Source organism: Aedes aegypti, chromosome 2 (assembly GCF_002204515.2).
Source record: "Aedes aegypti strain LVP_AGWG chromosome 2, AaegL5.0 Primary Assembly, whole genome shotgun sequence".
Classification (NCBI taxonomy): domain Eukaryota; kingdom Metazoa; phylum Arthropoda; class Insecta; order Diptera; family Culicidae; genus Aedes; species Aedes aegypti.
Window position 1 is genome coordinate 178,096,470 of NC_035108.1, and position 14,049 is coordinate 178,110,518.

General features: G+C 39.5%; 3 protein-coding genes across 3 annotated transcripts; 2 read left to right on the forward strand and 1 right to left on the reverse strand.

The window, feature by feature from the left end:
• Positions 1 to 1,192: 1,192 nt before the first annotated feature.
• On the forward strand, positions 1,193 to 1,725 carry LOC110675440 (cuticle protein 19-like). The gene has a single exon (XM_021840486.1). The coding sequence runs from the start codon at positions 1,343 to 1,345 to the stop codon at positions 1,688 to 1,690; it is 348 nt and encodes a 115-aa protein (XP_021696178.1). The 5' UTR covers positions 1,193 to 1,342; the 3' UTR covers positions 1,691 to 1,725.
• Positions 1,726 to 11,917: 10,192 nt separating this feature from the next.
• LOC5565247 (adult-specific cuticular protein ACP-20) lies at positions 11,918 to 12,611 on the reverse strand. Its single transcript, XM_001649538.2, has 2 exons — positions 12,382 to 12,611; positions 11,918 to 12,317 (listed from the first exon to the last, which is right to left on the reverse strand). Exons 1-2 carry the CDS (start codon positions 12,514 to 12,516, stop codon positions 11,979 to 11,981), a joined length of 474 nt encoding a protein of 157 aa, XP_001649588.2. The 5' UTR covers positions 12,517 to 12,611; the 3' UTR covers positions 11,918 to 11,978.
• Positions 12,612 to 13,122: 511 nt separating this feature from the next.
• On the forward strand, positions 13,123 to 13,571 carry LOC5565248 (cuticle protein 19). The gene is made up of 2 exons (XM_001649537.2): positions 13,123 to 13,131; positions 13,191 to 13,571. Exons 1-2 carry the CDS (start codon positions 13,123 to 13,125, stop codon positions 13,569 to 13,571), a joined length of 390 nt encoding a protein of 129 aa, XP_001649587.2.
• Positions 13,572 to 14,049: the final 478 nt, after the last annotated feature.

The following is a 14,049-nucleotide window of genomic DNA, read 5'->3' on the forward strand; positions in this document are numbered from 1 at the left end:
GCAATCGCACGGTTACTTTGCCCGACATCTTTCAATTCAAGAATCAATCTTCGTTCTGTTTCATCCAAAAACTTTCCTTTCGGTATCTTGAAAAAGTACTAGAAAAACCACAGAATACTATACGAAATGCTTCTCACACACACTCGTCTACATTGACAGCACAATCTAAGACAGTTTGAATCAAGCACAATTGACGGCGGCAAACGCACAGTGCGCCAGGAATTTCGTGCCCAAATAATGAAGTTCTACTATTAAAACGAGAAAAAATATCGATTACGGTTTTTATCACGAACATGTGTGAATATGAAGCAAATGATATATTAGGTAAACAAAATTAGGGCTATTTATGATAACTAGTTTTATTTGTTGAAAATTGGATGGGCGTCTATAGGAATTTCGGCCACAGTATAAAAATGTTCGAGGAATGTATTCTGAAATAGCCTGTTAAGCATGGAATACCTTGGTATTTGGACTTGGCATAAAAAATCCCGTTCCATAAGTAGCCGCTATAGTTAGTTTTGGTAGTGAAGCGATCCCGGGTCAAAAGCCTATGGTCGTGTCAGCTTCACAGGGATGACATTGCATACAATACTTCTTCTTCTTCTTCTTTCTGGCGTTACGTCCTAAATGGGACAAAGCCTGCTTCTCAGATTAGTGTTCTTATGAGCACTTCCACAGTTATTAACTGAGAGCTTTCTTTGCCGATTGACCATTTTTGCATGCGTATATCGTGTGGCAGGTACGAAGATACTCTATGCCCTGGGAATCGAGAAAATTTCCAACCCGAAAAGATCCTCGACCAGCGGGATTCGAACCCACGACCCTCAGCATGATCATGCTGAATAGCTGCGCGTTTACCGCTACGGCTATCTGGGCCCCTTGCATACAATACACTACAATACACTATCGACAAATTACTACAAGGGTTGCCATGCGAGAGTCTTCTATCTTGATCAATAACTGGCTAAAAAGTAAAAGCTCTCCCACCCCTAGAACCCAGCCAAAACATCACTTAGCATAGAGATGGCTTGCTGAGATAGTCCTTATGCATGCGATCATTCAAAAATGAAATAAGATATACCCAACCATATGGACTGTATGATCGCGTGCTACATTATAGGTAATTCAATTAGCTTGATTGGTGCTTCTAAAAAAAACAATCAACCACGTTATGTGCAACTTTGGCTCCAGTTCAATAAAATAATTCATTTCAGTTTTGTTAATTGTGTCCACGCGATAAGCGAGCTATAAAAGCTCGATTTAATCCATTAGCAACCATCAGTAACTTGTAGACAAAGGCTCAATCAACAGATCAACTCCCCAAATCAACAGGAGATCCACGATGTTCAAGATCATAGCTCTGGTTGCCTGTTTGGCTGTAATTGCCTCCGCCCAGTCTTACGGAGGAGATTACGGTCACCACGAAGATCACCATCACTCTTACCCAAAATACAAGTTCGAATATGGCGTTAAGGATGGACACACCCACGACCACAAAAGTGCCTGGGAACACCGAGATGGAGACCACGTGAAGGGACAGTACACCCTGGATGAGGCTGATGGAACACATCGCATTGTTGACTACAGCTCCGATCACAAGGGAGGATTCCAGCCACATGTTCTGCGCAAAGGACATGCTCATCATCCACACCATGGTGAAAGTTATGCCAATATTGAACAACACTATTGAAGATGATGAATAAATTTGATTTTGCATGAAAATAATTCTTATAGACTAAAATTTGTTTCTGGAAAAAAGAACTACTCTGCAAAACTTTTGGCGATTTATAATGGTGTGAACAGTGAAGAAGTTTTTTTTACAATGTTGTCGCAGAAGTCTTAGAAAATGTTCATGTAGGGTGCAGAGTAAGGTGGTTCAAAATTTAAAAATGTTTGAGAATCCAATCTCCCATATGTTCCTTACCATCCTAACCATAAAAATAGTGTTCCTTGAAATTTTCAGTTTTCTAGGTGGTGATTTAAAGGTGGTCCAATGACAATGTAGGTTTATGAGGAAATTACTATGGAGAATTTTTTAGATATGGTCCTTACATGCTAGTACTGTAATGTAGGTACAAACTTACAGGGGATAGGCAAAATGATTGAGATAGGCAAAATTTTGCCAAAATTCAAATGCTTATAACTTTATGAAAAATGGATGAAATTGGATGCATCTGGAAGCAGTCGACGGCAAATTTGGTCCAGTTTTAGGAATTTTCTTGGCCATGCATATTGGCCACTGGACACCGGAGATGTTCCGAATTTTCTCAGGACATGTCCAAATGTCATTTTTTCTGTCGCTTGTATTTTTGTGTGGTGTAAAGTTAGATAGATGTATGCAATTTTCCTAGAAACTAGAACTAATAGGAAGTTGAATGCCACCGGACGCATTAAGATTGGTTGGAAATCTTCAGAAATATGACCATTTCCGTAAAACTGGTTCCGGAAAGCATGGTCAGTCATGTTTGTATTTCCAATCATGTAAATATTATCCGGAGCTATATCCAAGCGGACACCAACCTTAAAAATGATGTTTCCTGCAGCGTATTCAGAACCATTAGATGCACAGACCACTCTATAGAACGTTCCAGGTGCCCTGGGGGAAGTGGTCAATTAGGAACATATCCGTAACCATATCAATATGGGCATCAAACTTCATTATTTTCAAAGGTTATGCTTTCCGAAGCATTTCCAGCATCACCGGCTGCCATAACCACTTTATAGTAGGTTCCAGGTGCCCCGGGGGGTGTGGCCAATTCGGAACATGTCCGTTCATCTGTTTAGAATCACATTCTACCATAAACAGTAAGATCCATGTGACTTGGAAAATGGCGAGCATTTTCAGAACCACAAGATATAATAATCACTCTATAGTATATTCCAGGGGCTCCTAGAGATGTGGCCAACTCGAAACATGACCTCATCCCCCAGGGCCCATGGAACCTACTATACAGTGGTCATATAAATAAGTTGCGCTGTAAATACTTCTATTAGCATCACCTTCAAAAATCTTGATGTTTTTACCCATATTGATGTGTTTTCGGGCATGTTTTGAATTGGCCACATCCCCGGGGCACCTGGAATCTACTATAAAGTGGTCATGGCAGCCGGTGGTGCTGGAAATGCTTCGGAAAGCATAACCTTTGAAAATCATGAAGTTTGATGCCCATATTGATATGGTTCCAGATATGTTCCTGATTGACCACTTCCCCCAGGGCACCTGGAACCTTCTATAGAGTGGTCTGTGCATCTAATGGTTCTGAATACGCTGCAGGAAACATCATTTTTAAGGTTGGTGTCCGCTTGGATATAGCTCCGGATAATATTTACATGATTCAACTTCCTATTATTTCTAGTTTCTAGGAAAATTGCAAACATCTATCTAACTTTACACCGCACAAAAATTCAAGCGACAGAAAAAATGACATTTGGACATGACCTCAGAAAATCCGGAACATCTCCGGTGTCCAGTGGCCAATATGCATGGCCAAGGAAGTTCCTAAAACTGGACCAAATTTGCCGTCGACTGCTTCCAGATGCATCCAATTTCATCCATTTTTCATAAAGTTATAAGCATTTGAATTTGGGCAAAATTTTGCCTATCTCAATCATTTTGCCTATCCCCTGTATTATCCCATAGTGAAAACTCATTCTTTAAACCATAATAAAGAAATTTGCTGAAGAGAAAAATTCAATCCGAGGAATAGAATAAAACATATTAATGAGTTTTTTTTTTTGCTATTATTAAGCTCAATATGGGATTATAGCCCTGCAAACATGTACAAAAATCCCAAACAAAATTAGCTCAAAAGGGATTTGTTTCTTCAGCAACATCCTTCATTAAGGTTTGAAGAATGAGTTTTCAAAATGGAATGATAAGTTTATACTTACATTACAGTACTAGCGTGTTTGGAACTTTTCTCCATAGTAATTTCTATATAAACCTACATTGTCTTTGGGCCACCTTTAAATCAACTCCGAAAAAGCTGAAAATTTCACAAAACACTATGTTTATGGTAAAGATGGTAAGGAGCATATGGGAAACTGAATTTTTAAACATTTTTAAAATGTGAATCGCCCTAGTGCAGAGCTACTTGAGCACTTCCATGATTCATTCCCATGACCGAATTGCCTGAAACTTTACAATAAAATGCGCTTTAGACTACTGATTCCTTTTAGAGAGCAAATTGTATATGATGATGAATAATTAAAGCACAAAATTATGATGGAACAGATCCCATTCCTTCCGACCCATATGTAGAGGCATAGTTGCAATAATATCGTTATTGAAAAAAATGATAAATGCATTATTATATACCAATCGAACATACCTGTATCCGCTCGCTGATTTTTTAACCGTGAAGCAATATCCTTCGACATTAAATCATTTTGGGCGTCAGAAACCTTCAACACAATTAGCCGACAGAAAGAACGACGGACGGACATCATCATGACTCAATCACTCAAACAGCAGAATGACAAATGATGGTGTCATGGTTTGCAAATGCAGGCAATAGGAATGTCACACGTAATTATACATTCTAATTTATAGCGTTTCCATCATACCGCGGCATCACCCCCATAAAAGTTTAATCTTCAACCGCTTCGCCGCGGGAGAAAAAAGTAACCCCTTTCCCAGTGAGCAGTTGGAGAACGGATGAAACGATCTTCAGCGTTCCATAACTGTATCGAATCATAATTATAAATGATGATCGGCGAGACAGTCTCCACGGCGCGATGCTTTAGTTCTGAATAATGTTCTCGCTCTCTTTTAGCCTCGAGGACGTTACCTTCACGTAATGAGTTTAGAATGGCTGCTAATTAGTTAGTTTTAAACGTGCTGCTTGTTATTGGTTTTCCTACCAGTTACCATTGCTGTGGAGGCGGTTAGTCGTCACGTTTATCGTTCTCCAATAAGGTGAATCTTTTTCCGGACCGACCGATGGTTGTTGTTAGGGGGATGAATATCACATGAATTTGAAATGGTCACGTTCGTTAGAGTATGTACTATGACGTCAATAAATCAACTACATCGCCTTGTTAGGACACTGATGAAACAAGGTAGTCTATTTTAATTGAACTTTCATCCATTTGTTACATGTTGAAATACAAGGTTAAATTTCGTCAAAATTCAAACATGCATTACTTCTTTGGAAATGGATAAAATTTCATGATTCCGGAAGCATTCGGAGGGAAATTTTGTTTTGTTCTATAAAATAGCCTGACTCGACATGATTACTATTGGTCCCCGGAGTTGTAATGAAATCCGTAGGGTTTGTCAAAAGCTCATTTTCTTGGTCGCTTATATTTTCAGCTGGTATGCTTTTTTATATTTTTCCCATAAACTAGAACTTATCTGAAGACGGTTGCTAAAATGTAAAAAATCGTTAAAATCCGCCGAAAAAATGACCATACCTGCAAGAACGGTTAAAAAAACAATTTCTCGCGTTCAGTATAATTTGGGCGAAACTGCACTGATCGATTTCTATTTAGCTATTTAATTGGCCGGACAATTGTTTTTGATTGCATTTTTGATTAAATAGAAACTACTGATTGTCCTTCATTGTGCTGCATCGTAAAATTTTCCTAAAATCTATTGAATTTCGTGTACTAATCCAAAGAGAAAATCATATCATATCAATATGGCTATACAAACGTAGGATTGTTTCTATATTCTAAAGATAAATACAGGATCGTAAATTACTGGCCTCCCAGTATCATGCTTCAGGTGCCCCGTATTATGTGATCAATACTGAACATATAAGTCAGGTCACTCTATGAAAAAAGAAAAAAAAACTCCGCCGATTGTTTACAGAAACATCAAAATTCATCGATTTCCAAAGAAGTTATTCATGTTTGAAATTTGTTAAATTTTCTCCTACCTCAACCTTTTTCTCCAACCCATGTTATATGTAGCATCTTGTAGACTTTAATTTAAGCATTAAGTTGATCATTCGCGTACCCACATGTTTAAACTGTCAAGAGAGCTATGATTCGATTTCAATTTGCATAATTTCTGTGACGTCGTATTACCTGATGGCTGCTCTTAATGTTCCTTAGTTTCGTTTAACATTCAAGATAATTATACCATGGAAAAACAGATTTTTTTTATGAAATGTTTGTTGAACTGTTGAAGGGTTTTTCTCCAAACAATCGACTATTGACAAGACTATATAAAGACACCATATAAATAAACTGTTTCATACATTCCAGATATGTTATGTGAGTCCAGTTTTGAATTTACTTAGTGGATAAACAATCATTTTCTGTGTAAAAAATGTATATTTTTGTGCGCGAGTTGCAAATTTCAAAGAAAATTGCATACCTTTAGGTGTTTAATGTGGTGTGTTCTGTAATTTACAACATTCAAATTTAAAATTGACCGATAAATAATTAAGTTGTAAGATTTTTGAAACTTGATCCAGATTCAGCGACCCCAACTTAGTGAACAGCATATCCCTTGATTTTAGGAAACTTATCGCAATAATTGATCAACTTCACCCCGGAATCGAAAACTCCGCTTTTTGATTTTTTTTTTAATGTTTTTGTTATTAAGCGAACATTTCGTCGAAATTTCATTTGTATAATTCGATAGACATCCAACCAGTACATGTTTAAAAAATATGTGGATAATAATACATGTATTCTACTAGGAGTTACAGAACAGAATCGCTCGAAAGTAATCAATTTCACCCCATTTTTCGGTATTATAAGAAAATAATACGTTTGTTCTAGAAATGTAAGAAAAAACATTATAATTGGTCTGTCCCACGTTACTAATAAACGCATGTCAGTCTCGCGACTTGTGATATGGACTTGCGACAAATTGTGTTGATAAGGAAGTCTAGTAAGGGAAATATACTTATCCACAATTGTTGCCGTAAACCAGAGTATTCAGAAAAAATCTCCGACATAGTTTGACGGAAGAACCGTTCGATTCTGCCCAAAGAAATACAAAGCTATTAGATTTCCTTGCATCGTCTTCCTTGTACTTGTGGCGACGCCGTCTTCGAACATCAACTCGTTCCACGCTCTGGAGAATATAAAAGACACGGACACCATCTTCAGCCATTTAGCTGCACAGACTGAAACTTAACACTAGACAACGGACAAGCATGCACCAGTGGCACAGGCGAGAAACATTCCTGACGAAAAGTTTCAATGGCTGAAGTGGGAATCGAACCCACACCTTATGTCACGATGCGCTTAAATGCCTGACGACACTAACCACACGGCCACAAGGCCCACTGTAAGATATAGCTGGTTTGCTCTCGTGAATCCAAGAGGTGAAATGCCAACAGATGCAGTTGCTGTACCGTTCTCAAGAAACGCGGAAGTTCTATCAGAAGCTCAACACATACCGCAAAGGCTTCGTGCCGCGAGCTGAGATGTGCCGGGATAAGGATTGGAGCATCTTGACGCACGGACGCGAGGTGATCGAAAGGTGGAAGCAGCACTACCAGGTCCGTCCCACTCGAGCTAAGATTAGGTACCACTTCTAGTACTGCATTTGGTCCCTCAGTAGTGCAAAAGGTACCCAAGTTTGACAGATCGCAGTACACTTTGAACGGCATTCTAGATTACCTTATGAGCCATAAAATTTTGGGCAACTGCAAGGGACATGGGGGTCTTTAATTTGTCTTTGGCACTACCGTGAACACCTGAATGGCGCAGAGAACACAGGCACAGAAGGTCAGGACAACGAAGGCGATAGCTACGTCAGCACAGTGGACAGCGGAAACCAACCAGCTCCCACGATGGGGGAAGTTAAGGATGCAATTCAACAGCTCAAGAACAACAAGGCCGCTGGCAAGGATGGTATCGGAGCCGAACTCATCAAGATGGACCCGAACAGGTTGGCCGCTTGTCTGCATCGGCTGATAGTCAGAATCTGGGAAACGGAACAACTACCGGAGGAGTGGAAGCAAGGGGTCATATGCCCTATCTACAAAAAGGGCGACAAACTGGAGTGTGAAAATTATCGTGCAATCACCATCCGCCTACAAAGTGCTATCCCAGATTCTCTTCCGTCGTCTATCACCTATAGCAAACGAGTTCGTGGGAAGTTATCAAGCAGGTTTCATCGACGGCCGCTCGACAACGGACCACATCTTTGCCGTGCGGCAAAATGCCGTGAGTACCGTGGTCTTTACGCACCATTTGTTGATCGATTTCAAGGCGGCATACGATCGACCGCGTATAGCTATGGAAAATCACGAACGAGAACAGCTTTCCCGGGAAGCTCACAAGATTGATCAGAGCAACGATGGACGGTGTGCAAAACTGCGTGAAGATCTCGGGCGAACACTCCAGTTCGTTCGAGTCTCGGCGGGGACTACGACAGGGCGATGGACTTTCGTGCCTGTTGCTCAATATTGCGCTTGAACGTGTTATGCGAAGAGCCGGACTTAACAGTCGAGGCATGATTTTAACGAAATCCGGACAATTTATTTGCTTCGCGGACGACATGGATATTATTGGGAGAAAATTTGAAACGGTGGCAGATTTGTTCACCGGCCTAAAACGCGAAGCAACAAGAGTCGGGCTAATGGTGATTGCGTCGAAAACAAAGTACATGCTGGTTAGCGGAACTGAGCGCGACAGGACCCGCCTAGGAAGCAGTGTTACGATAGACGGAGATAGGGGAACTGGGGTAATATGCCCATAGGGGGTAAAACGCGCCACCCTGGATTTGGACGAACTATTTGTTTTAGAATGCTTTTTTTCACCCTAGATCATAGAAAATTGATAAAAATGCTTCTTTTAATATATTCTTATGTGTTTTCTCAGGAAAATCGTTAAAAACGTATAAAAACGTTTTTCGCTGTTTTCGTTGCAATTTTGTGCGATTTTCAAGGTCATTTTTCAGGTCGAAAAATAACCAAATTTTTGAAACTATCGCCGAGAGCCAACTTGTGCACTATCATAGTTTGTATTACATGCAAAATATATGTTAAATTTGTCCTAAAAAAGATTATCGAAGGACCTAAACTTTAATCAACAATGGAGGCAAAACGCTCACCCCTATTTCATAACACTAAAACAGCCGTTTGAATTCAAATTCTACCAAACGTAATGCCACGTTCAAGTTGGAATCTTACAAATGTACATTTTTCGCATCAACATGTATACTATTATTGAACAATAACATCTGAACAAACGCCCGGATGTATGCAACCTATAAACAAGCATGATTGTGTGGTACATCTACAGCTCGGCTAACGCCGGACTGAAGCGGGGCATTTTAACCCGCAAAACAATACATATGCAGATAAGCAAGCATATTTTAAAAATTAATTTACAAACCCCAGAAAAACTAAAATGGATAGCTGTTTCTGCTACTTGAAAGAAAACACGTTTGTTTATCCGACCATAATTAAAAAAGAGCATAAAATACTGTTTTTCACGTCAAAAATCGCTGTTTTCCTTAACTTGGGCAAACTACCCCCAGTCACCCTACTTTCGAGGTGGTGGACGAGTTCGTCTACCTCGGATCCTTGTTGACGCCTGACAACAATGTTAGTCGGGAAATACGAAGGCGCATCATCAGCGGAAGTCGTGCCTACTATGGAAGAAACTGCGGTCAAGAAAGATTCACCCCCGCACCAAATGCACGATGTACAAAACGCTCATAAGACCGGTAGTCCTCTATGGACATGAGGCGTGGACTATGCTCGAGGAGGACTTGCAACCTCTTGGGGTTTTTGAACGCCGAGTGCTAAGGACGATCTTCGGCGGCGTGCAGGAGAACGGCGTGTGGCGGCGAAGGATGAACCACAAGCTCGCTCAGCTCTACGGCGAACCCAGTATTGTGAAGGTAGCTAAAGCTGGAAGGATACGCTGGGCAGGGCATGCTGCAAGAATGCCGGACAACAACCCTGTAAAGATGGTGATAGCACAGAATTCTTGTGGGTCGAAAATTGGTGCTCTTCCCTTATGCTTTAAAATATTGAAAATTCTCCAATTCTCAAAAAAAAAATCATACAAGTAGTGTAAATTACGGCTTTACCAAATTTCAAACGTTAAATACACAGTATTTTCAGGGCTGTTAAATGTCATGAATATCACGTGAATTTGACAATTGAATATTGCAAATATCATCGTTCCCCGTGGAAAAAGTCATTGTAGGTTGGCAATATTTGCTGATGCGATATTTCGCATGGAAAAATGCTATTAGCATTTCAATTTTTCCAAAGTTTTGACATTTAACAGCACTGAGTATTTTTCTATCAAAACACACTAATGAAAGCATTCAGATGATTCTTTGTTCTGTCAACTTCCGCTGTCAAGATTTCAAGGTCAAAGTTACAGTGTACTTTAATCTTGTGTTCTTCTTTCTTCTTTCTGGCATTACGTCCCCACTATGACAGAGCCTGCTTCTCAGCTTAGTGTTCTTATGAGCACTTCCACAGTTATTAACTGAGAGCTCACTGTGCCAATGACCATTTTAGCATGCGTATATCGTGTGGCAGGTACGAAGATACTACTCTATGCCCTGGGAAGTCGAGAAAATTTCCAACCCGAAAAGATCCTCGACCGGTGGGATTCGAACCCACTACCCTCAGCTTGGTCTTGCTGAATAGCTGCGCGTTTACCGCTACAGCTATCTTGTGTTATTAGCGACGAAACTGGAAGCAAAATCAATCAATCGTCTAGTAACAGCAACAAAAGATATGGGTTCACCATTCACTAATTTAGAACAATCCACAGTAACACTCGTGCGAGGATGTGCCATCAAAAATATGGCTTCTTGCCTTACATCTGGTTATTTAATTGGCACACATGTGTATTCTTCGAACCAGCACACCTTGAAGATGACATTTAAAGTGAATAAACGCACCGACTCAGCATGAGTCTGCTACCTGCAAAGTGGACTGTTTTTCTTTTCCTTCTGATATCATTAATTCACGGCAGAGTTGCCCCTTCGAGGGGCTTGTGCCATTGCTATTTCTGCGCCATCGCATCGTCGGCACTTGAATATGATGGTACTAGTGAAGTATGTAGCGATTTGTAATTTCTGAGTTATTATTTAGACTTGAGCAAGAATTACCATCAACAGTGCACATGATGACGATGATGACGATGAAACAAAAGTTCCAGTGATCTATATACCCATTCTACCGCACAGTCAGTCGTAGGCACGGATATAAAGGTCATCTTATGGCGAAGATTCCGACGGGCCGTGCAACAAGGTCAACCGGGGCTCGAGAAACTGCACTGGAAGAGCTCGAGTGGAAATGTCAGATTTTTGTATCTTTACGAGCATTGGATAACAGCGCAATTCCTGGCGGGTGGCTCACGCCTTAAAAAGGGCCCAATTAAGATAAGTTGACATTTAAGGCCCATCATGATCAGTATCAGTTTTATCGCTTTTGTTTAAGGTTCCGAAAATTGGTTTGAACAGCTAGCTATGATTAAATTACAATCAAGTATGGCTAGACGATTTCTGTAAAGATTAAGGATATTTTTGTTTTGTACAGCGTCAACATGATTTTTTATCATATTTTGTTCTGAAAAATGACCATTAATTGATCCATAAATTTGAGGTGGGGAAAAACTAAGCCCACAAAATAAACCCAATATCATTCAAATTTATTGTAGACTAAATTCATTATAATATTTTCTTGCAAAATATTAAAAAGTGTCGTAATTTATGAAAAAAAAAATATCCAAAGTGCAGCTCGGCTAAATGAATGTCTCGATAAAAAATTACAGTTTCTGTGTTTTCTCTGTTTTTTTTTTTCTTTCAGTTTGTGCATGTGTGCTACATCACCAACTTATTATAGATTATTAGTTATAGTATAACTTCGGTCAAAAACTATTCCGGTGGAATAGTCTTCTAGGAATTCCCTATCCATTTTTGAAGCACGGCTAAACTGCAAAACTTCTCAAAAGTATTTGTTTCAATCTGTTTAAAAGCAATTTATTTACAGGACGCATACAAGTGCTCAAGAAACTAATCAGCTTAAACAAACATATTAGTAATGCTGATCGATCTTAACGTAGCTCTCTCCGTGTGGATGGTGGGCATGTCCATTGCGTTGAACATGAGCCTGGAATCCTCCTTTGTGATCCGAGCTGTAGTCAACTACTCTGTGGGTCCCATCGGCTTCTTCCAAGGTGTACTGACCCTTCACAACATCCCCATCTCGGGTTTCCCAGGCACTCTTGTGATCGTGGGTGTGTCCATCCTTCACTCCGTACTCGAACTTGTACTTCGGATGCGAATGATGATATTCCTCATGATGATGACCGTGATCTCCTCCATAGTATCGAGCGGAGGCAACAACGGCCAAACAGGCAACCAAAGCGATGATCTAAACAAAACGAATTAAACATTAAATTAATCTAAGGTCAAATTTCAAAACCAATGCTATCTACCTTGAACATTTTAGATCTCCTGTGAATGGTTGGCACTTGAAATGATGTTTGTTGAAATGCTTTTAATGAACTGATGTTCGATAAAATTAAGCAAAGAACTTTTATACGAGTTGGCGATTTTGATCCAATTTCCATCTTTCTACCATGATTCTGCTTCCACACCCGAAAGTTGCATGTTGCGGTAGGTCAGATTTTATTTTCCGTTCGCGATTCACTGTATTGTGTCCAGTGGAAATAATTGCCAGCTTTCAACGGTCTGTCAGCAAATTATTTACTTTCCGGGTATGTAATCGAAAAGTGAGGGAAATGCAATCGGTTGTTGTTCGTGATGAATGTAGAGTAATAGAGTAAGTTGACAATGGAACGATAATTAAAGTTTTATATTTTCATTGTATCAATCTATAACTGAACTTGTATTCATTCAATTTGAATTCTCAAGATCACCCTTCGAAAGGTACAGTCGCAAAATAGCTGTAATTGTCAAATTTTAATCTGCAAAGCAATTGAAATGGAAACAAAGAAACGTGTGGTTAAAAGGGAAATCAAAAGAACATGTGATGTTCTAAGAGTACATATTTATTTAAAAGTAGGTATAACGTCAACTACGAATAATCTAGTATAGGGTAATGATGATAATTATGAATTTCCCAGACAATATAAAAGTTAAATGATGGATATAATTCGACATCAGTTCTCAGCAAACAATCAGCCAAATAGCATTCTATACACAAAAGATCCAACATGTTTAAGGTAAGATTAAAATACTTCGTTATTAGGCAACTGATCAAATATAGATTAATTTCATTCAGATCATCGTTCTGCTTGCCTGTTTGGCCGTTGTTGTCTCTGCTCGGTACATTGGAGGAGCTCATGCTTATCATCTTGAGAAACACCATCAATTGAAGCCGAAGTTGGACTATCAGCAAGAGGATTATCATCACTCACACCCGAAGTACAAATTCAGATACGGCGTTAAGGATGGGTACACTCACGATCACAAGAGCGCCTGGGAACATCGTGATGGAGATGTCGTGAAGGGACAGTATACTCTGGACGAAGCTGATGGAACTCATCGTGTGGTTGATTACAGCTCGAACCACAAGAGCGGATTCCAGGTTCATGTGCAGCGCACTGGACATGCCCGACACCCGCATGGAGAAAGCTATGTTAAGATTGATCAACACTACTAGTTGAAAGACTGATAACTTTCGATGCCAATCTTGGCTTTGTAAAAAAACTTTTGTAAATATATGTTTATTCTTAATTTCTCAATTCCTCATTTACCCTCTTTAGAATTTCTGAATTGACCAATGTATGAGTTCACACTTGGACGTATTGTTTACGGACCAAAAAAAGAGAAGTGGATTTGGCGCTGCTCAAACGTCCAATCTGTAATTTCATGCATTGAAAAAAAAAATCATTCAGAATTGCTGGTAATCATACAGGTTTTATACAGGTTTCTTGGAAAAATAAGTGATACAGATGATACAAATTAAATAGGAGCCAAAAACAAGCCAGATTTTTCGATTTATGTTTTTTTGCTATCAAACGAAAAAAAAACACCCGAACATACCGTTGGAAGCTTGAAAACAGTAGATTTTTTTAGTTTGTTTATTTGTTTACACCAACAGACAATTAGTCCCAATGATGTGTGGTTACTTAAATTTA

Coding starts and splice junctions, on each gene's coding strand:
- LOC110675440 (XM_021840486.1), top strand. CDS start 1,343: ATGTTCAAGATCATAGCTCTGGTTGCCTGTTTGGCTGTAATTGCCTCC.
- LOC5565247 (XM_001649538.2), bottom strand. CDS start 12,516: ATGGAAATTGGATCAAAATCGCCAACTCGTATAAAAGTTCTTTGCTTA. Junction 12,318..12,381: donor GGAGATCTAAAATGTTCAAG/GTAGATAGCATT, acceptor CGTTTTGTTTAG/ATCATCGCTTTGGTTGCCTG.